Genomic DNA, 22,640 nt, shown 5'->3' on the forward strand with positions numbered 1-22,640 from the left:
AGAACATAAAACAAGAAAATCATCTTTGTTTAAGTGTGACATAGAATTCAGCCACACACACACAATCTCATTATTTGAGTCTGGATCAACCATGGTGTTAAAACACAGCATTCACTTTATAAGGCTAATATGAGGATAACATAATTAATAGCAGTAGCAATAGTACTTAGACTTATATATACTGCTTCACAATGCTTTACAGCCCTCTCTAAGTAGTTTATAGAGTCAGTATGTTGCCCCCAACAATCTGGGTCCTCAATTTACTGATCTCGGGAGGATGGAAAACTGAGTCAACTTTAAACCAGTCAGGATTGAACTGCTGGCAGTTGGCAGAGTTAACCTGCAATACTGCATGCTAACCATGGCTCTTAATACTCCATCCATGTTACCAGTATTCTTTAAAAAAAATCATAATGAGATATCCTAACCTTAAATCCAAGCTAGACGAACATCCTATTCCAAGAAGCTCATACATAGTCGGAGCACGAGGGCAATTCCGAAGTACTTCTCATTCAACAAACAGGGCTGGAAGTTTCTGTAACAAGAACCCAACTACATTACAAGCGAAGTGGACCTTCAAGAACCTCTTTTGATCTGTTAAATCGTTAAGCTTATCCTCCAGGAATTACCATTTACAATCATCATCCTTCTTTCTAAGATACTATCTTTCCAAAGTGTTCGTTCAAAAATAAAGAGGACAGAATGCTCTTTAAAAATCAACATTGTAATTTCTGGGATGGGAAATTTTACCCTGGAAAGTTGATACTTATGGGCCAGTTAGGAGAACGTTCAGCCGGGGAGGCTTCTGAAATGAACTTGGCTTGTCTGCTTTCCAGGACTTTCCAGGACAGTGCAGTTGGTGGTAAGGGCCCTTAGCAGAGGGAGGAAGGGACCCTAATCAACAGCCTTAAAGGATGCTCAGTGTCGGTCTTCCTTTTATTCTCTTCAGGAATCAGTTCCTCAGTGATTGCACTGTCAACTCCTTCAGAGACATCTCAATTAGCATCTTCTGGGCACATTATGGCATGATTAAAAAAAAACACACACACATGCAAGGATCAAGAATGGTCCTAAATTCTAGAAGAAACTTTTTCTAGCTGCTTTCCCCTTGGGACTTTACTTGCACTAGACTTTTTTTCATCATTTAAAGCATGTTATTAGATTCTAGAATAAAATACAAAAATACAAAAGCAAATAGTGGGACACGGTGGGGAGGAGAAGGGGAAAGAAAAGGGAGAAGGGAAGGGGGGGGGGAGGCGTTCACTTCAGACTTCCTCTGTTGGAGTAGAATAAGGCATTAATATCGAACCTCAACTTTTTACTTTTCCATAATAACGTAAACCAGCCATTTCTATAACAACAGATCAATCTAATCAGTAAAACTCAAAATCAAAGTTTCCCTTTTTTTTTTCCACCTCAAGCACAAAAGTCCAGAAGCGGTTTCCATGTAGCAACAAAGGTACTTATATTCTTTTCTTTGATCAACGGTCAATTTAGCCACCTCTGCCAACTCCATCAGCTTCTGTAGCCGAAATGTTCTCCCATTTTTGCGCATACAGTAGCCTTACTGCCGCCGAATTAGAACGGGACAATCTTGCACGAAACTTTTGACTGGGGATTATGGGAGTTCAAGTCCAATACGCATGAAAGACGTTAAGTTAGGGAAAAGGAGGAGGGGGAGAGGCGGAGAGTTCGTTCTTTCTTTCTTCTTTCTGAACAAAAAACACCCTGTTAAGATTCCGATTGTCTAAGTTTTGCCGAAAGTTAGAGAGGGGCGAGTTTCACTCAGCTTGGCGCGAGTCTTCGGTTCGCTTTTCCACGCAGCGTGGTTCCGGCTTTCTTTCCATCCATCCATCCCTTCCTCCCTCTCTCACTCCCTCTCTTCTCATAAACGCGGTTAGTAGGACTGCAGTAGCCTAACTATTGCGATATGGCCCCAGGGGCCGGATAAAGGCAGCCGAATGACAGTATTGCTACTGAATAAAAGGGGAGGGGGAATACTAATCTGGTAGACTATGACTAACTTTGGAAGCAATCCGGACCAGGGTTGGCAGTTCCTCTCCCACCCCTCTGGGGCCGGGGGAGGGGTTTAATATCTTTTTCTATCAACCGAAGCTTTCGTGGAGGTGGGGGGAGGCGGTGAAGCTTCGCCTCTCTACCGGCAGATAAAGGGGCGTGGCCTTCCGTTTACACCTGAATGGGGCGTGGCGGAAGACTTTAGTATCGCCTGCCTGCCAGCCAGCCAGCCAGCCGAACCGCGGATGATCCTCCGGGACGGGCATGGCCCGTAATTGCTACGGGCGCTGCGCGATCTTCCTGGCGATTGCGCTGATCATGGACGTGGCCGGGTTGACTTTGCTGCTGGTGGGGGGCGTGGGGAGACCTACTGTAGACGGGCGCCCCTTTCAAGACTTCTTAATGCTGACCGGGGGGCTCCTGCTCTTCCTCTCGCTGCTCTGCTGGCTGTTCTGGTATTCGGGAAACCTGAGCGGGGTGCCGCTGGAAGAACTGTCTCTCGGGACGCCCGCGAGTTGTCCCCAACCCCGCCGCCACACCAGCTTCCTGGCATTGGCAGCCAAGGTTTCCGAGCGCTTCTCCCAGCGCCGCCGGCCGGCGCCTGCTCCCTCCCTCTTCTCTGCCCCAGCGAAGACCCCGAAACTTGCAGCCTCCCTCCGCCCCGACGGGCCCCTGGAACTGGGCCGCCACCGCACTGGGGTGCCTGTACAGTCCGGGACCACAGAGGAGCGGCTGGTGTAAAAGCATCGCCTTTGGGACTCGAAATTGAAACCAGGTAACCATCGCGTGTCTTTCTTTCTTTCTTTCTTTCTTTCTTTCTTTCTTTCTTTCTTTCTTTCTTTCTCCCTCACTGTTTTGTTTTGTTCACCACGTTACAAAAAAGATGATGAAGCTCTAGAAAAAGTACAGAGAAGAGCGACCAGGATGATTAGGGGACTGGAGGCTAAAACATACAACGAACGGTTGCAAGAACTGGGCTTGGCTAGTCTAGTAAAGAGAAGGACCAGGGGAGACATGATAGCGGTCTTCCAATATTTGAGGGGCTGCCACAGGGAGGAAGGGGTCAAGCTATTTTCTAAAGCCCCTGTAGGCCAGACAAGGAATAATGGATGGAAACTGAACAAGGAGAGATGAGATTTAACCTGGAAAATAAGAAGAAACTTTCTGACAGTGAAAACAATCAACCAATGGAACAGCTTGCCCTCGGAAGTTGTGGGAGCATCATCACTTGAGACTTTCAAGAAGAGATTGGACTGCCATCTGGCAGAAATGGTGTAGGGTCTCCTGCTTGAGTGTGTGTGTGTGTGTGTGGATGGATTAGATGACTTACTCTATCCAACTCTGATTATCTGTTATCTGTTTATTTACTGCCTGGAGAGGTGCAGTTAATTTAGCCATGCCATCAGTGGTATATTAACCATTAAGCAGATTAAGCAAGTGCTTAGGGCACCAGGCTCCAAAAGGGCACCACAAAGTTGAGAAAGAAAGAAAAAAAAACCAATGAAGATTTGTAAAAAAATAAATAAAACTTGTATGTACAAAGGAGGGAGGCACCAAGATTTGTCAGTGCTTAGCGCACCAGTGAGCCTTAATCCGTCAGAGTAAAGCTCAAGGAGATGTGAATGTTGCTTTTCTCAGCAAAGCGTGCTGGGGCCACAGTGTGAGCATCTCCACCAACTTGACAACTCTTGGCTTGAAGGAATGCACCTCTTGTCCCTTTGATGGTCTCCCTTTTCCCACTCCTGGCCCAGCTCTATTGACCATTTGGGCCCTTCCTGTTTCAACTTCGTGGGACTCAAGCTGAACTCAGATCAATAGTGTGTCTTGGGAATGGGCAGGTTCCCCACCTCCCCTAGATCAGAGGTCTCCAAACTTGGCAACGTTAAGTCTTGTGGACTTCAATTCCACAAGCTGGCTGGAGAATTCTTGGAGTTGAAGTCCACAAGTCTTAACGTTGCCAAGTTTGATGGCCTCTGCCTTAAGATGGATACCACTTTCTCGTGTTCACTTTTAAAACTATTACAAGGATACTGGAGGGGAGAGGGAGACGATGAGTCAACAGGCTACAAGGTAACAAAAGAAAACTGTCGATGTTAATATTGTTGTTGGTTTTGTTGTTTGGGTTTGATCCGGGGTATTTTGCAACTTGCCATAATATCAACATATCTTTACAATCTCTTTTTTTTTTCCCTTAATGGTGGTATATCTAATCCAAAACTCCTGTCAAAAGCAGCCTGAAGACGTTCTTCATTATTCTGATGTTAAAGCATTTTTCCTTTTCAATGAGCAACAGGCTGCACCTGATCAAATGGGCTTCACTTGGTATGATGGTGGGGTAAAGTCGGATGATTCTTAACAAGTGAAATCAATCAAGCATCTGTTTGCCAGTTTAATGCAGGCAAACCCACCACCACCACCACCCACCCACCCCAAATCTGGTCTCTGCTTTGGGCGTTGGGAGAGAAACTGGTTCTTTCCCATCCGAGTTCTTCCCTTGTATCTTCCAAATCTGACGGGATCTTTCCAGCTCAGAGTCCTAGAGCAGCTGCCCAGCAGTGGTGGCACAGCGCACGCTTAAGTGGGAAGGAGAGAAGGAGGCTGTTCAGGCTGCTTTTGAACCCAGATTTCATATTATTCCTTCCCTCCCTCTCCCCCACAAAAGAAAAACCTACAATATTTCTGCTGAATGCAGGTGTGCAAAATAGGCGTGCAAAACGAATGGCTAAACTTACTATCTAGCCACCCGTCAAAACATGCTTCTGCCCCATCCCGAATTAAAGAGAGGGATTACTGGATGTTTTCATGCCGGTTGGTGATGTTGGTGGGAGGGAAAGAAAACAAAGAAATTCACCCATTGACCTAGACGTTAGTAAGTAAGGACTGCACCATTTGCCAGGATTGTGCCTATGGCAGGAAGAGGGATTGCTAGTGTGTTGGTAAAAACTTGGGCTGATTCAAGAACGGATGGACAGGATTTCAGATGAGCCACGAAGAATCAGTGGTGTGATGTATGAACCCAGTATCCAGTTCAAACATAGTACACACACACACACACACACACACACACACAGAGAGAGAGAGAGAGAGAGAGAGAGAGAGAGAGAGAGAGCGCTTTAACCGGGTTCTTGTTCTCCTTTGATTCTTTAAGACATAATACTTCTGAGATCAAAAAAATACTATGGGTTAGTCCTCAACTTACCACCACAATTGAGCCCAGAATTTCTGTTGTTAAATGAGAGAGTTGTTAAGTGAATTTTGCCTCATTTTATGACCTTCCTGGCCAAAGTTGTTAAGAGAATCACTGCAGTTGATAAGTTAGTAATACGGTTGTTAAGTAAATCCGGCTTCCCCATCAATTTTGCTTGTCAGAAGGTCACAAAAAGTGATCGCATGACCTTCAGACACAGCAACGGTCTTATGTATGAATCAGTTGCCAAGCATCTGAATTTTGTCACATGATCACGGAGATGCTGGAAAGGTTGTAAGTGTGAAAAACGGTCATGAGTCCCCTTTTTCAGTGCCGTTGTAACTTTGAATGGTCACTAAATGAACTGTTGTAAGTCCAGGACTGCCCGTTAGTCTCTTGGCTGCCACTTGGGTCTAGCTGTAAACAATTCAAAAGATCAGTGGTGTTTGGCACAACAGGAATCTTAAAATCTGTCATGCCCCTGGTGGAGACTGACTCTGAGGGGATGGAGAAACAGCCGACAGGGAATGGAAGTGTGGCTCCGGAGGTTGTAGAGGAGGCTGGGGAAGGGCAGAGGCTGGCTGAGCAGTCAGAGGAGGACCCAGGCCCATCCCCTATCCATCCTAGAGCATGCAGGGAGGAGAGGATAAGGGAGAGACGTGGTCTCCTCAGGAGGAGAGGGTCTTGATCTTCTTCATGGGCTGCAGATGTGACAACTGAACAAGAGTTTGGACCTGAGTACTGGCAAACGCTGGAAACAAAGCATGTAAATATCTCTTTATAGTTCCTCTCTGAGTTTGGCGTCCTTCCCAGTGTGCATTATCCATGGACATCCTCCAGCCCTTATCTTGCCTGGTTTGTGTTGCTTTTTTCCGTCTTTGTGTAACTGTATGTTTGGGATTTTTTTTGCTTCCATAAAAGATATTTGGAGCTTGGAAGAAAAGTGAAGGAATAAAAGGGCTTCACCTGTTTTCTGTGACTGTTAGTTTTATATCCCACCCTGGGTCATCACAATATCTTTTGGAATAACTTCTGGAGACTCTTGCCACCAGACCTGGATGCTCCAATCCTGGAGGTTTTTAAGAAGAGATTCGACAACCATTTGCCTGAATTGATATAGGGCCGTGATGGTGAACCTATGGCTTGTGTGCCGGAAGTGGCACGCAGAGCCACTTCTGCCAGCACACGAGAGGTCGCCTGGAAGAGCCCCACTGTGCATGCACACGTACTGCCTGCCTGACAGCTGATTGTCGGGTATCTGGAGCGCATGTGCAGGGGACGGGGGTGCATGGGAGATGCACATGCATGCACAGCAATGTGTGGTGCATGCGAGGGAGTTGCGCAGGGAGCATGAGAGGGCCTGAGCGCATTGCTTTCTGGGTGCTGGCATGTGAGCGTGTGTGTGCAAGTGCACGTGCAGTTTTCACCACAGGAGCCCAAAAAGTTAGCCACCACTGATAGGGTTTCCTGCTTGAGCAGCAGGTTGGATGAGAAAACCTCCAAGGTCCCTCAAATTCTTTTACTCTGTTATTAATTAATCTGGAGGTCCCAATGGACTCAAAATAATGGATGGGGTTGAGAAGAGGCAGTGGAAGGTTGCTTAAAAGAAGGTTGTTCTTCTGCTATAATAAGCAACATTCCAGGGTCGGCTGAGTGTGCCTTGTTCCCGGTAGTCCGTGTTTTGTCTGGCACTGTACATTTTGCCCACAAGTACCATTTGGCACTGCTCCCAAGGAAGGATCAGCTTCTGAGAAGTGACTGCATCTCTCATCCTGCCTATGAAAGTTCCCATTTCCTCTGGGAAGAAAAAAAGCAACTAGAGCCCTTTCAGATGCATGTTGCAAATTCAGGGCCTCTTTTCTTGTTTCCCACATGACATGCTTTCTTGTTGCTAAACAACCCTGCTGTGCATTGCCTGTTGCCAAGTTGTAGGCTGATTGGCGTGATGCAGGTCACCCTTGTTAATCTGATGTTCCGAAACTCTAACATTGTAAGCAACTGTCCTGTTAATAACCTTTAGAGCAGGGGTGTCAAACTCGAGTCGTCACGTCATCGTCACGTGACGTATCGCGACTTTTTCCCCCTTCGCTAAACTGGGGGTGGGCGTGGCCAGCACTGACACATCCGGTTCACAGGCCATGAGTTTGAACACCCCTGCTTTAGAGAGTTGTCAGCCTTTCTAGGCAGACAGGACAAGAAATCTGGCCAGCTAATTTATTTCTACATTATTGTAAAATTACATTCGCAGGATCTTGCAAGACTGAAAGTACAATTCTCCCACTGTCGCCTTTAGAGCCCAAGAATCTAGGGTCTGTCCTGGCCTTGTTGCTTCACCCACTATGCAGCTGTGGGCTCTGCTTCCTCTTATCTAACCATTTCTCAGGCAGCATCTCTTAATCCCGCCTCCTAAGGTCATTTCCACATACCATTATAGGAAAACACTTTTTAGCCTCAAAATGTGGGGTCAGATGAAAACCTGAACCGGAAAAAGTAAAAATGATTTATACAAACCCATTTTGAATCTAATCCTTGATTAAGGATAATTCTGGCCTTCTGGGGAAGAATGGTAAAGACAACTCTGCTAAAAGTGGAGCTGAAGACCCCAATAGAATGAAGAACCTCCATTTTAAATTGCATTGAACCTGTAGAATGCAATTCTGTTATAACAGGATCTGGCATACAGGCTCTTTTGAAGGGGGTGGATGCTGGGTGCAAAAATCCCTAATCAATAACCTTTAGGTGAACTTTTGGAGTAGAGCATATTATTCACCTTTATTTTTTATTTCTTTCTTTCTTATATTTGTTCTTCACACAGTGATGAAATAAAATAAAAGGTCCAGGCTTGCATGAATTGTGTCTATGTAACATGCACACATACACAGAGAGATAATGTTGTGTTGTTAGGTTCCACCCCAAAGATAGAGCATGAAGTCTTTTGTAGGAGAGTCTGCTTAGTCACTGGACTTTGCTGTACACAGCAAACCTGGGTGGCCTCCTTTTCTTTTCTTCTATTTTCTTTCTTTCTTTCTTTCTTTCTTTCTTTCTTTCTTTCTTTCTTTCTTTCTTTCTTTTCTTTTCTTTTCTTTCTTTCTTTTTTTTCTCCCTACCCTATTTTTGCTCCCTTGCTACAAAAAAATTAAAGGCATAGTTTCTCTAAAGTTTCACAGAGTGAAGGTCGGGATGTATTCCCTCTTCTGTGTATGTTATACATTCTCACAAATGAAGGCAACTGTGTATATCCCAGGATAATGTTGCAAGATCCAATCTGGGTCAATCATCGGAACCAGAAATGTATTCTTTCAAACTTTTAGACTCATGCTGGAGCCCATCTTCAGGGAACTTCTCTTAGAGAAGTCCGAAAGTTCAGAAGATTAAACCTCTGGTTCCAGCGACCGACCCAGGTTGGAATTTTATACATTCTTTCTGATTTCAGAATTAGCAGCTACAACAAAAGTAGCTACTAACTTCAGTGGTCCTCAAGCATCATTCAAGAATCAAGTTATCTGTGACATCTGAGCCCTAGCTAAGCAAGACCATTGCACTCAGGATCATACAGATAATTTAATTTATTCAATTTAGATACCACCTGGTTCTAAACTGATTCTGGATAGTGTATAGTAGAGCCAAAAAGAAGAGAAAGTTCAATACAATAATTATTTTTAGAAAAGAAATAAGGAATAAAGAACAAAATCTGGCTAACAATATCCACACCCTTGAACAGATCCAATGGGGCCCTCAACTACCCAAACCCAAGATCTGGGAGAACTCCTAGATCTTTAAGGTCTGGAATGCCATCAAGGTGGGAGCCACACAGATTTCATGGAGAACCTCATTCCAGAGAGCAGAGAAGGCATACTTCTTTGGCACTTCAGCCAGAGTTACCCAGTTAGAGTCCAAGTTCCACTAGATATGAATGATTTTATCTACCAGATAATGTGAATTTGCTCTGAACAGCCCTGTAGATTATCCTCAGGCTCCTCCCTATACAGCTGAGACCAGGTTACCTAAACATAGCTGCTGGATAGCTATTGGCAGAGGTGATGCAGGTGGAGAAATACAGGCATTTTGCCACCCTTATTGCCATGAGATTGCCCTGACATGTACTTTCATCCATGTTTAATTAGGTGTGCTTTGAATTGTCCTCCAGCAGCACTCCACATGTCTCTTCTGGTGTTTCTTGGAGCTCCTCCTAACCCAATGTGCACACAGAAATGGGACATAGGAGCAGTATATTCCAAGGGCTGACCCATCTGTTCATTCTAGACAGACATTAAAGCCTTGACCAAGCAACCCCTTAAGAAAACTCCTTAAGAAAACTCCAAGCTCCTTCTGGAACCTCATTAGGTCCATTTATTGACTGGGGTGGGCCAATCAAATGAGCCCTATTGCTATTCAGGGAGAGATGAAACCAGTGAGCCAAAGGGCAATCAGAGCATGATTTGTCCATGGAAACAGATTGATGTTAATGTTATTAATTGTGTGTATTAAAATCTTTTTGATTAGGCCCATATTCTAAGAAAGAGAGAATCCTTACTTTCTATTTAGAGGAGAATTACTGATTAGTCCAGCCTACCTTGATGTTTTACAGATGACTTGAACTACTACGTCCATTATCCCAGTAGGCTTAGAATAGTCTTTGCTGATATAACCATCCTCTTTTTTGTTTACTCATAGTTTCTCAACGGGCTGTTTTGCAACAGTCATCCAAAGAGTTACTAGACAAAGGATTGAATTCAGTTCCTTATCAAAAGTCTTGAGAATGGGGCATTTGCTCTTTGGCACGAACAATTCACATTTCCTCACTTTTTGCTCCAATTTCACAAAGATCAAGGGGGAACTGCAAGTCATATCTTTGTTAGCGTTTGGACAAGCCAGCCAGAGGCAGACAATAATTGCTTGAGCTGTTAGCGCATTAAGGTAATGCATTGAAGTGGTGCTTTGTAATTCAGCATAGCTGGGTCTTTCTCCCTAAGCACCAGAATCAGAATTCTACAAAGAGGTACCCTGTATTACCTGCATTTTTAGAGTACCAGAGCCATAATATATAAGACAAGTATTAGGAAGGTCTAGTTTAATGAAAAGAAGGGCTAGGGGTGATACAATAGCAGCATTCCAGTATCTTAACAGGCTGCCCCAAAGAAGAGGGGGTCAGCCTATTCTCCAAATCATCTGAAAGCAGGACAAGAAGCAATGGATAGAAACTACACAAGGAAATGACCAACCTAGAACTAGGGAGAAATTTCTTGACAGTTAGAACAATTAATCAGTGGAACAATTTGCCTCCGGAAGTTGTGGATGCTTCAACACTGGAAGTTTTTAAGAAGAGATTGGACAACCATTTGTCTGAAATGGTGAAGGGTCTCCTGTCTGAGCAGGGGGTTGGACTAGAAGATCTCTAAGGTCCCTTCCAACCCTGTTGTTCTGTTAAGATAAGAGGAATTGTGTACATTATAATGTCATAATATACTTAATTTTAATTACACACACACATAAATGCAACATGGAGTTGTGCTAGAATGCATGGCTATAAATACTTTCCCACAGACCCCCGTTTATGCTGATCTGCTACCAAGAAGCCTTTGGCTTCAGTCACCCCAGCGATGTTCCATGCTGCTTTCCCCTAATTCACTTCACTACCACCCCGATTACTGGCTGCAATTCCATTAGAGAATAAAAGCACTTAGACAGCGTCCTGTGTGGGACTGCTCTCTCTGGAGTATCAAACAAACCTTTTTCCTCCTTATTTTGCACACAAAGCTTTTTGCTTCCATGCACTGTTCCCCAGAGTTTCTGTAAATGGTAATAAAAAAACTGCTTGTGTCTAGACATCACGGCCACACAAACATATGTAAAAGGCTGCTATCAAAATTATATGGATTTTCTCTTTGTCTATATTGTCCCTCCAAATTTTTTTCTTCCAGCTGTTTTCCTGTCTAAAAATGAAAGGGATGATGAAAATTTTAGATTTACACCCCACTTTTTCTCTCAGAACTCAACATAGATAGATGTGGCTTAGTGTCAGGACTGGCCCAACTTAGACCTTTAGGAAAGAAATACTCTTGACTCCATTCTCGTAGCGAAAAGGTTACTTTTACTAACAGCCAAGTGGTTACAATGGCAAAGCCAGATCTAAGAGTTTATGTGCAAAGTTTCCCTAGTGAACTTTCTCTGCTTTGTTAGACACACGCGCATACACAGAGTTATTTCCCCATTGTGCAGCCACATTTGAAGAAGATTACTGTCCCTGCAACATTTGGAAAGATGGATAGGCGTTGCCTTGGGAGGGTAGGAAGGGGTTTTTGGGGGGGGTTCCCCATCTCCCCAAAGCTCCTTGCCCCCGTGACTTATGGCAGGTTGGCACCTAGCAAAGCATAGCAAGTGAAGGATGGCAGTTCTGACAGATTTGATACTCTGTTCATTTTATCTGCAGAAACTTAAAACTGTGAGTTAGGCCTGGCTGACAAAGATTGGCAGAAGTTGCTATGACTCGGTGTCTCCTGAGTTCCAGTCCCACATTTTAACCATTGGGCATCATGGTAGGAAAACACATTTATCACACTTGCTTATTCTGCATTTTATTCTCTCCCCACCTCTGCCTTTATGAAGTTTTGGCTCAGTTCAGATTTGTAAGATATAATTTGCTTCTCAAGGAGAAGATAGTTTGCCCAACCATTTTTCTTCTCTGTCTTTCTAGCATTCAAGGTGCTGAGAAGCATGGACAAAATAATGTGCAGATGTAAAAGAATGAAATATTAAGTCTTCTTTGGTATTACTATATCTGAATTCTCTGCAGGAGGTAAAGATTTCCATCTCTGTAAATTATTCTCCAAGAAAGGGGTGTTCTTGTTCATTACAGGATCATATTTATAATCAGAATTGGTCCAGGACACTTTGCTGCCTGAGGCAGAAAACAGCATTCCAATTTATCTGAAGTAGTGAATTCAACTGGATTGAGAGTTGAATGTTGTGCTAAGGCACCTCAGGGGAGGAGGCTACTTTAGCAGGTGCAGGAAACCTAGATAGCACAAACAGGTCTGTCCAAGAAAGGAGAATTGTTTGGGGGTGTGGGGTAGACAGAGACATGTAATGTAAGTGGATGGAGGACTACCATTGCTTTTTCAATGGAATGGAATGGAATGGAATGGAATGGAATGGAATGGAATGGAATGGAAGGGAAAAGAAGAGAAGAGAAGAGAAGAGAAGAGAAGAGAAGAGAAGAGAAGAGAAGAGAAGAGAAGAGAAGAGAAGAGAAGAGAATTCTTTATTGGCCAACTGTGACTGGACACACAAGGAATTTGTCCTGGTGCAAATACTCTCAGTGTACATAAAAGAAAAGATACATTTGTCAAGAGTCAAGAATCATAAGATACAACACTTAATGATAGTCTTAGGGTACAATAACCAATCAAATCATAATAGGAAGCAGTCAATAAAAATCATAAGGATACAAGCGACAAAGTTACAGCCATACAGTCACAAGTGGGAGGAGATGGGTGAAAGGAAGGATGGGAAGATTAATAGTAATAGAAATGCTGACTTAGTAAATAGTTTGACAGTGTTGAGGGAATTATTTGTTTAGCAAAGTGATGGCGTTCAGGAAAAAAACTATTCTTGTGTCTAGTTGTTCTGGTGTGCAGTGCTCTATAGGGTCATTTTGAGGGTAGGAGTTGAAGCAGTTTATGTCCAGGATGTGAGGGGTCTGTAAATATTTTCACAGCCCTCTTTTTGACTCATGCAGTATACAGATCCTCAATGGAAGGCAGGTTGGTAGCAATTGTTTTTTCTGCAGTTCTAATTATCCTCTGAAGTCTGTCTTGTTGGGTTGCAGAGCCAAACCAGACAGTTATAGAGGTGCAGATGACAGACTCAGTGATTCCTCTGTAGAACTGTATCAGCAGCTCCTTGGGCAGTTTGAGGTTTCTGAGTTGGCACAGAAAGAACATTCTTTGTTGTGCTTTTTTGATGTGAGGTGTCCATTTTAGGTCTGCCAACTGAGACATTTTCATTTGATTTCATTTTCATTTCATTTCATAAAGGGTCAAGTCTGCCTATAATGTAGAGAACCTAAACAATTCTGGACCTCAACAACTTTTTCTCAATTCCTCCCTTTCTCTCAAACCGTTCTTCTTTTCATGCTGTTTTTTAAATAAAAAAAAATACATCACTGCCTCTTTTGCCACTTATCTAAAAAATATTGGGAAAGTTTTGTCTTGGTGATCAGAGCAGCATTTAAATATGAAATCAGTTTAGTGAACTCCCTTTTGGTGCGAGAAAGGTACACAGAAACTGATAAGCTTTTTGCCAAGCAGATTATCCAGTGAATTAAACTGGTCGACTTAATTGAAGTTTTTGAGATTTTAAACTGCTCCAGTGAGGTAATGGCTGAACTTGTTTTAAGTCTGTTTCTGAGCTACTTTACAACTAACACAAAATCTGAAAGTCACACAGAATGGGTTTAGGGGGAGAAATAGTGAAACCAAGTTGTTTTTACCTCTTTGACGCAAAAGTCAACAGCGAAAGATGGTGTAAATATTTAGGGCTGTCTGTCTAGAATCTATTACCCATCTGCTTATTCGTTGGTTAAAGTTTTCTAGTATGTATCAAGGAATTTAAGCAGTTTACACCAACTCCAAACACACATCACTCAAGCCAGGCTGGAAAGCAAGAAAAACAAGCTGAATCTTGAGAGTTCTTCTCAGACTGTTACTACAGCAACAACAGAGACATTGGGCAGGACATTCTCAGTCTGCTCTGCACATCCTGTTGGCCTTGCTTTGTACTTAAAATCAGGGGTGGGATTCTACCAGTTCGGACCAGTTCTATAGAACCAATTGTTACAATTCTGCACAGTTCGGAGAACCGGCAAATCGCACCACTGGCTGGCTCCTCCCCTCCCCACCCACCCTGCCCAGGAGGCTTTCCTGAGGCCCAGTCAGGGGTGGTATTTAGGGGATTGGGGGAGGGATTGGTGGCTTGAGAGCAGAGCTGAACCTTTGTTAGGACTGAAGCTTCTATTTTTCAGTGCAGACTCAGGCAGCAGATTGCAGAAAGGTAGATCTGGGAGTGAAGCTGTGATTCTGCAAGCAGCTCAATCTGCCTGCCTGCTTTGCCTGATTTTGGGTAAAAGTTGCTTTTTTAAAAATAAAAAATTCAAATCTTTACGTATATATTTACAACATTTACATACAAGCTACGCCCAGCCAGTCACATGACCACTTAGCCACACCTGAAAATTAGGCCACACCCACCGAACCAATTGTTAAGAAATTTGAATTCCACCCCTGCTTAAAATTATAGTATGTGGCCTCTAAGGCCATGAATTTACCAGATCTTGATTCAAGCTAATCCTCAGATTTCATGTTGACATGACGATAATGCTTTATTTTCCCTCCTAGGTCTGTTCTATTTATGCGCCAGATTGCCCTTTATTGATGGAGCTTCCTGCTGTGCCTGTGCTACTGGACAAGCTTGATTCCTGATGTGTTGGATTTCTACTCAGCTTCATCAGAGACGATTCCAGCAAATTCTCACAGGGTCACCTCTTTGTGTACCGTTCACACAGGCACAGCTTTGGATAGCATAAAGAGTTGTTTGGCCAATGGAGTCTGTGGTCTTACATGGCAATGTCTGGTATTATTTTGTGCCTCAAAGGACTTGTGGCTGAACTGCAGCTGTGGAACTATGCAAACAAACTGGCCTTGAAACACTCTCTCAAGAACTTGGGATATGGCTAGCTGATGCAAATGTACTTGTTTACAAGAAAAGTGAAGAGTGGGTAGAGGTTTTTTTGAATAATAAAGTAACTTTATTTTTTTAAAGAAATGGTGTATTTTGGTTATTTGGAATTATATATTGGGGTTACAGTGGAGTGATTTTGTTACTATGCTCTTTTGTGCCAACACTGAACAGCAAAACACAGCAGGTTATCTTATTATTAATACTTTCTAATCTGATCAGTGACTAGAATTCTCTACCTGTTTAAACAATTATTTAAAACAATAAAAAAGAATAATAATAAAATATATTAATAAGTTTTATTTTATTTACTATCCTCTTTATTGGTGCTATTATTCCAAATGTAACCTGGGAACTGTAACAATACTTTTAAAACAAACCTATAAAATGCCCAGGAGAAGAGATGCTCAGCCTTTCTAGGCCTGGCCCTGGAAGAACCTCACCAGCAGTCAAGTCAAGGCAGCTATTATCCTCATTTTCTCAACAACAAAAAAATTCTATCTCAGTACTGTTTTTCTCTCTACCTGCAAAACAAATAACCTGCTACAAAACTTATTTTGATCAGAAAAGACAAGGAAATAAAAAATTAAATAGCCTCTCTTCACTTCAACAATTTAAAATCTTATTAGATTGTGTCTCATTCTTCTTCAGCTTGACCTTTAAAATTATATCACGAGCATTTGAATAAATAGATAACGCAGTTGCTTTTCCAATCTGCTTTTTTCATCATTTGCCTGAAAAATGCAAGAATTCTCCGATGTTTCTTTTCTTATCAGAAGAAAACCAGAAACAGAATGTATGAACCATTTATTGTAAAGATTAGGCAAGTAATAATCAAAACTCCAAGTAAGATCTTTAGCAATAACAAAATATTGGCAGTAGAACAGGTTAAATGGTTACTTAGGTCATGCTGCCTGTAGTTCATGGGCTAGAGGAAAAAGATATTCTCTGAAACTGGCTATTGCCAATTGAAAAATCCAGGCAAGGGGAAAGAATTTTGCCAAAGTTTCAAGCCTCATTGATCTTAATAGAGTTTGTACTTAAATCTTGCCCACTGAAATCAGTTGAGCATAAAATATTTTCCCATTTTACTGAAGGTTGTTTGCCACATGCAAATATATTCAACTAACACGTAAGAATTACAGGAGTGTAAGGAATGCACATGCACAGATTGCAAATAATTATTTTCTTCCTTTTGTGTAATGTGAAGCTGACAGGCCATATTACAAAACAAGAAACAAATGTCAGGGCATGGCTTTTACCCTGCTTAGGTAATTGCCTCTGTTTTAAGGATGGCCTTTCGACAGACAGTTTCTTTTTTTTTTATTGGTTTTTAAGACAAACATAGACAAGCAAAACATAAAAACATCAAGCCATCTTCCATATATATACATACAGTGTGTTGGTTGGTTTACAAATTGTTTTGTGCTTCCATTTTGTAGTCTTCAATTACAATTACAGTGTATATATTCTCATATTTTCAATCAAATATTAAATACATTAATATCCTTGTTAATCAATCATTTGACTATACTTTTATTCATTCATGTTTTATGAAATAATCCACATTTTACTTAATTTGTTTTGACAGTTCATATTATCATCTCAAATCTATCCTACAATCATTTTGTAGATATAATAAGAAAAGAATACATCTTTATATATTTATTATTTTCTAAGAATCTACATATTTCATTACCATATTTTCTTGTCTAACCATTGGTAGAATAGATCCCAAATTTTATAAAATTGTTTATCATCTCGTTCTCTGATTTCAAATATCAATCTACTCATTTCAGCACATTCCAATATTTTCTTAATGATTTCCTCCTCCTATAATGGTATTTTCTCATTTTTCCAGTTTTTGGCAAATAGAATCCTAGCTGCTGTTAATACATTTACAATCAGGTATTTCAATTCTTTACTATATATTTCAGGTAAAATTCCCAATAAAAATATCTCTGGTTTCAAGTCGATATGCTTTTTTGTCATTTTTTCCAACCATGTGTGGATTTTAGTCCAATATTTTTTAGCATCCGCACAAGTCCGTTTGACAGCAAGATGTAGTACACTAAAAGAGAATAATTATATCAAATTTAAGCAGCTGATAGCGCTACATTTGGTGAAATGGGAAAACTTACAAATGTCTTTAATAGGGAGAATATCAACAATCAAGATGAATATATTACCCAGAATTTTATATTTGTTCCAAACAATTCCAGTTAGGCTTGGAAAAGATTATTTTGAAGATTTAAATAAAATTGTGTTGAAATATATATGGCAAGGCAAGAAAGCGAGAATAAAGTTAAAACTTTTGCAAGTTGCCTGAATAAGAGGAGGATTTGGTTTGCCTAATTGGGAGTTGTATTACCAAGCTACAAATCTGATGTGGGTTAAGGAATGGATAACATTAAGAAATACTAGATTGTTGACATTAGAAGGACATGATCTGTTGTTGGGGTGGCATGCTTTTCTATGGTATAAAGGAACTAAAACACAGGGGTATTTTAGAAGACATTATATACGGGAGTCTCTGTGGTTAAATTGGGAGAAGATTAAAAGGCAATGTTATTTGAAAATTCCAGTCTGGCTATTGACTGTTGAAGCATTTTCTTATCCTATAATATATAAAAAGGAACAAACAGTTAGATATAGTGAAATATTGAATGAAAAGGCTAAACTTAAATCTATGCAAAAATTAGAGGAACAAGGTATAAAGATGAATTGGTTTTCATATGAGCAAATACATTCAAGGTACGATAAAGATTATAAAACAGAAGGTTTCTATGATAAACTGACTGATTTAGACAGACAGTTTCAAACTTTTCCCTCCTTCTTATGGGAGGAAGCAACTGCAAATACAATCAAAAGCTTGAAGGGCATCCCATTTCTTTGCTTTTATGCTTCATTATCTCATTCTCTCTTATTTGAGACTTACATTTTAATGGACCTTGTTCTGCTCTAAAAGAATTTCAAGAGAGAAAACTGCCTCAGGTCGTGTACCTACAGTAATATATAAAAGAAAAGATTGTGTAAACCACTATTTGCTCAGTTGAGACATTTTCTTTTACTCACATTCTTGATTTACAAGAGTAATGTCTAACAGAGGAAAACCAAAGTGCTGGTTTATTTTTGTGTGAGGAAAAAAAAAGTGGTTTTACCTGAATACCCTCACTACTTTCATTACCTGACAATAAAAGCAGAACATCCTGGCCCAGGTGGTTGCAAATGATTGCTTTAGTTGCTTTAGAGCAGGGGTGTCAAACTGGCGGCCTACGGGACAGATGTGTCCCATGCAGGCCACGCCTACCCAAAGAGGAAAACTGTCACAAAACATCATGTGACGGCAATATGATGTGGCAAGTTTGACACCTGTGCTTTAGAGTTTAGGTTCCTAAACTCTTCAGCTCATTGATCCCTTCATGACATTTCAGATTGTTCATCAACCCCCATTTATTACAGTTTATGAAATGAATGTAAATGTTTAAATAAAGTGAAATAAACTTTACATAACAATTTAAACAAATACTATGGATAATAAAAGTGACCTCTTGGATAGTCCTATCCACCCTTGGGGGTTTACATTGACTATTTTAGAGAATCCTCCTTTAGACTGATATTTAACTTCCTTTCTTAAACAACTGAGCCTTGAAAGAGGCTCAAGTAATCTTCCACTTCAATTGTCTATGACCCCACAAATATGGTATTTTAACCGAATGGATTTGAGTGATGGAAATGCCTCTTTTCTTCCCACTTGTTCCTTTCCCCAGCCCCAAAGTGCAGTTGTATAAAAAATAAAGTTACTTATTGAACAGGTTACTGGGATTGGATTCATTACTATAAAGAGTCTTTAAAATACATATATTAGATATATTTGATTGATTTTTGGAACTAAATGCCACACCAAAAAACTAATGTTTGAAGAATTGTTAGTCCTAGGGTGAAATTCTAAAATCACTTTTGAGCACTATGTAATTTCAGAGAAGACTTCCACCTGTTCCATCCTGCCCATGTGACTCCGGTTATCCAAACATTGCAAGAGTAACTTGGGTGCCACCTGTGAGGGACTGACACTCAACAGCATTCCAAAGGATCCTATGAAATTCTATAAATTCAACAAACATTCAAGGGATAGAAGTACCTTTATACCAAGAACTTGATCCTTCCAAGTCCTGCCTTAAATTCTTCAAGATACATGTTTATCAACATTTTTGTCTGAACATCATGTGATTCTTTTTATGTCAAAATCAGTGTTGATGACATTCAGAGGAACTTAAAAAAAACCCTCTATATCCTTAAACTGTAAAACAGGAAAAGCAAGGTAAGTTCTCCAAAGAATTTATATAATCTTGGATCAATCTAGATACACTCCATCCTGACTTATTCACATACCAGAATGTAATGCAAGGGAGTTGGTGTTCTGTTCTTCCTAGGAGGATTCTATAGCATTTAAAAAAAAATCCATTTCTGATTGTCTGATTCTTTTATTCATTAACTGAGAAATTGTCAGAACATAATCACTGTAATGAAGCCAATTCCCTGTTTTTTAACTCCATCCTGTCCAGAATTTCCTAAGTTCAAGATTAAAGAAGCCACCTCTATTATAGCTGGGTAGCACCTGCTCCAAGTCTTTGAAAAGAGTAGAATACTTTCTGTTTGTAGAATAAGAGTGGGAAAGATTGACATTCTTTTTCCAAAGTCCCATTTTGTTACAAAGCTTCATTCTGAAATTTATCTGACCAATACTCTTGTTGCAATATATTTATTTGTATTCTACCTTTTTTATTATTTTTACAAAGCCAGTAAATATATCCATAAAAACATTTAGAATATACTGTATCTATACTTTGCTGTCTTTTAATAGTCTATAAACAATTGTCAACACATGCTCACATGTACCACTTCGACCTTGATGCTGGTACCAACACGATCTCAGGAGGCAAACATGTTTACTCTGATTGCTTCTCTTTCAATACATAAAAGGTGCAGCCAAGACTTCCTTATTGTCTTCTATAAAAGAAGAAACTTTTCCCATTAAGAAAACCAAGTAAAGTGGAGAGGTCCCCTATTTTCAAAATTTGAAAAGAGCTCTTCTCTTTCCCTTCTTCCTTTTGTTTCCGATCACTGACTTTTGAGACTAACAACAGCAATAGCACTTAGACTTAAATTACTGCTTTATTGTGCTTTATAGCACCCTCTAACAAATTTACAATATCAGCATATGATCCCCAACAATCTGGGTCCTCATTTTACCAACCTCAGAAGGATGGAAGGCTGAGTCAACCTGGAGCTGGTCAGGATTGAACTGCTGGCACTGGGCAGAGTCAGCTTGCAGTCCTGCCTTCTAACCACTGTGTCACCATGGAAATTGCAATAATTATATTCAGATCTGCTCCAACAAATGGACTGCATGATCAGCTTCATAAATAAAGGTGCAAAAACAAGAATCAGGCAGCTAGTGTAAGGTGGGTTCAATTGCTTCATTTGATTTAACATGATATGTGGCCCTGTTGTTGTGGCTTGCAAGGTCAGGATTCATGGCTTAGTGTTATGTATTCAGTCCCTTACAACTTCAATCAACAAACCATGGTTTAAAAAATGAAAAGGGGGTCAATTTGGTCTAGTAATTAAGGCTCCAGGTTAGAAACCAGGAGTCTCACCAGCCTCACCGGGTTGTTGATATGGGGAAAATAAGACGAGAAAGGTATATTGAATATGTTTGCCATCTTAAATTATTTGTTTAAAAAAGGTGAAATAATAAAGGGGGAAATGGGAATCTCATTCCACTTTTGTACTGTAAAGTTGACAAGGATCTCCTTAAAGCTAGAGGGAAGTTGATTATTTTGAGGCAGTTTTATAATATGAGAACAGGCATGAAGTAAAGTTTGCATTTGTCCATCAAAAGATATCATACATTTAATTAAAAATCTGTTTACAGGAAAGCTTCATTGAAATTAGGCAGGAACTTTTTCAAGGAGGGAAAGGTTTTTTTTTTCAACTCTCCTAGTTGAGTCAGCTCTTCATTCTTTTATATAGAATAGAATAATAGAGTTGGAAGGGACCTTGGAGATCTTCTAGTCCAACCCCCTGCTTAGGTAGGAAGCCCTATATCATTTCAGACAAAATGTTATCCAATCTCTTCTTTAAAACATCCAGTGTTGCAGCATTCACAACTTCTGGAGGCAAATTGTTCCACTGATATATAACAACCCTGCTCTGTGAAGCATAAGGAGGCTCTTATCTAGAAGTCAGATTTGACCATCAGTGGGATCTGCTCTCCCTTGTGGTTGTGAGATGCATTGCACCAGAGTGAGCTAGAGGGGCTTCCATATTTTCCTCCAGGGGATGAGAAAGACCCTCGTACATATCTGCATCCATCATACATTTCCTACAGCAAGGTAAGCTTCCAGTAAAACAAGGGACAATCTCTTTGACAGATAGGAGCTGCATATTTATCCATCCATCCAACCAACCAACCGGCAGTCAAGGATTGCAAGAGGTACAGCAATTATCTAATGATTTCACCACAGGGACAGGTGGTAAATTGGGATTATAGGAGTAGGGTTTTTTTATTGCTTTGCAATTTTCCTGGTAAGTTTTTATTTGATGTTTTTATAGTTTAAAAAGCTGGTAAATCATTGCACAGATATTATTTGGCTCTTGCCACCTGTTTTAGTTGTTTGATTTGAGCCACAGGCTTGTGCTCTATAGAAAAAAGGCTTCCTAAAGGATGTGCAATCAGGCAGCCTTTTTCTCTCTGTCCATAGTAAGACTGCCAATTATTTTGGTTACTCAGAAGGGCTTGACCGGGCTGCAAAGACTGAAGAGTCCTGCATCAATCCAAACTAAGGCTCAAAAGTTTGGTTTCTCACGTGAAGTTCTTTCAGCTCAGGTTGCCTTTTCATCATTTCATCCTAGGAACTAGAAGATGACTCTTCCAGACATAAGAAGGCAAGTCAAAATGTGATTGTTGGTGTAGAAACGATAATAGCCCTGACTGGACAAAGAGTCATTTTAAGTGTTTCTTTTACCTCGGTAAGGCAGCCTAGAGGTTCCTGGGCATTTAAAACAATGGGATCATTCAGAACTGTTACAGTACAAAACTAGTTATTAGGGGAGGCAGGCAGTGAGCAACAAAACAACTGAGCTAGGGCTGTTGTTTTGCTGGCAAGGAAGCCTGGTTACACACCTCAGTCTAAGAAGCGTGGCAGAGGTGGGGAACTATCCATCTGGCAGAATGTTCAACCAGGCCTAGGATAGGTACAAATGTTGTTCCTGGTATGATTCATATCCTGGTTATCCCAACAGATGTGATTTTCATTGCACAGGATATTTGACAGGCAAAAAGAGAGGATGCCCTGCTGTGCGTGGAGCAGTTCATGGAAGTTCTCCTAGTGGTAGGAGCTTTGCTAGTAAAATAATAAAACATCATGTCTTTTAACAAAATTAATAGATTCTCTAATCCCATGATGTATTATTTCCGCACTATAGAAATTTATTTTGAAAATTTATCTTCTATACAGAGGACTGCGATATAGACACTTTTCAGGCAGACAAATAGATGTACAGAGATGCCTTGTTGAATAGTGCTTCCTCTGTTAAATTACTGCTTGTTTTGTGGCTGTAAGGAATACACCCATCCTACTAAGAAACAATAATGTATTGTTGAATGAAATTTTCTGGCATAAAAAGCATCCCATCC

General features: G+C 40.7%; 1 protein-coding gene across 1 annotated transcript; it reads left to right on the forward strand.

Annotated features, from left to right (window-relative positions):
* Positions 1-2,140: 2,140 nt before the first annotated feature.
* Positions 2,141-16,448, forward strand: TMEM238L (transmembrane protein 238 like). The gene is made up of 2 exons (XM_026696082.2): positions 2,141-2,791; positions 14,599-16,448. The coding sequence occupies exon 1, from the start codon at positions 2,281-2,283 to the stop codon at positions 2,755-2,757; it is 477 nt and encodes a 158-aa protein (XP_026551867.1). The 5' UTR covers positions 2,141-2,280; the 3' UTR covers positions 2,758-2,791; positions 14,599-16,448.
* Positions 16,449-22,640: the final 6,192 nt, after the last annotated feature.

The sequence above is a fragment of the Pseudonaja textilis genome, chromosome 2 (assembly GCF_049901715.1).
Source record: "Pseudonaja textilis isolate UNSWEBS1 chromosome 2, rPseTex1.2, whole genome shotgun sequence".
In the NCBI taxonomy this organism is placed as follows: Eukaryota; Metazoa; Chordata; class Lepidosauria; order Squamata; family Elapidae; genus Pseudonaja; species Pseudonaja textilis.

Coding starts and splice junctions, on each gene's coding strand:
- TMEM238L (XM_026696082.2), top strand. CDS start 2,281: ATGGCCCGTAATTGCTACGGGCGCTGCGCGATCTTCCTGGCGATTGCG.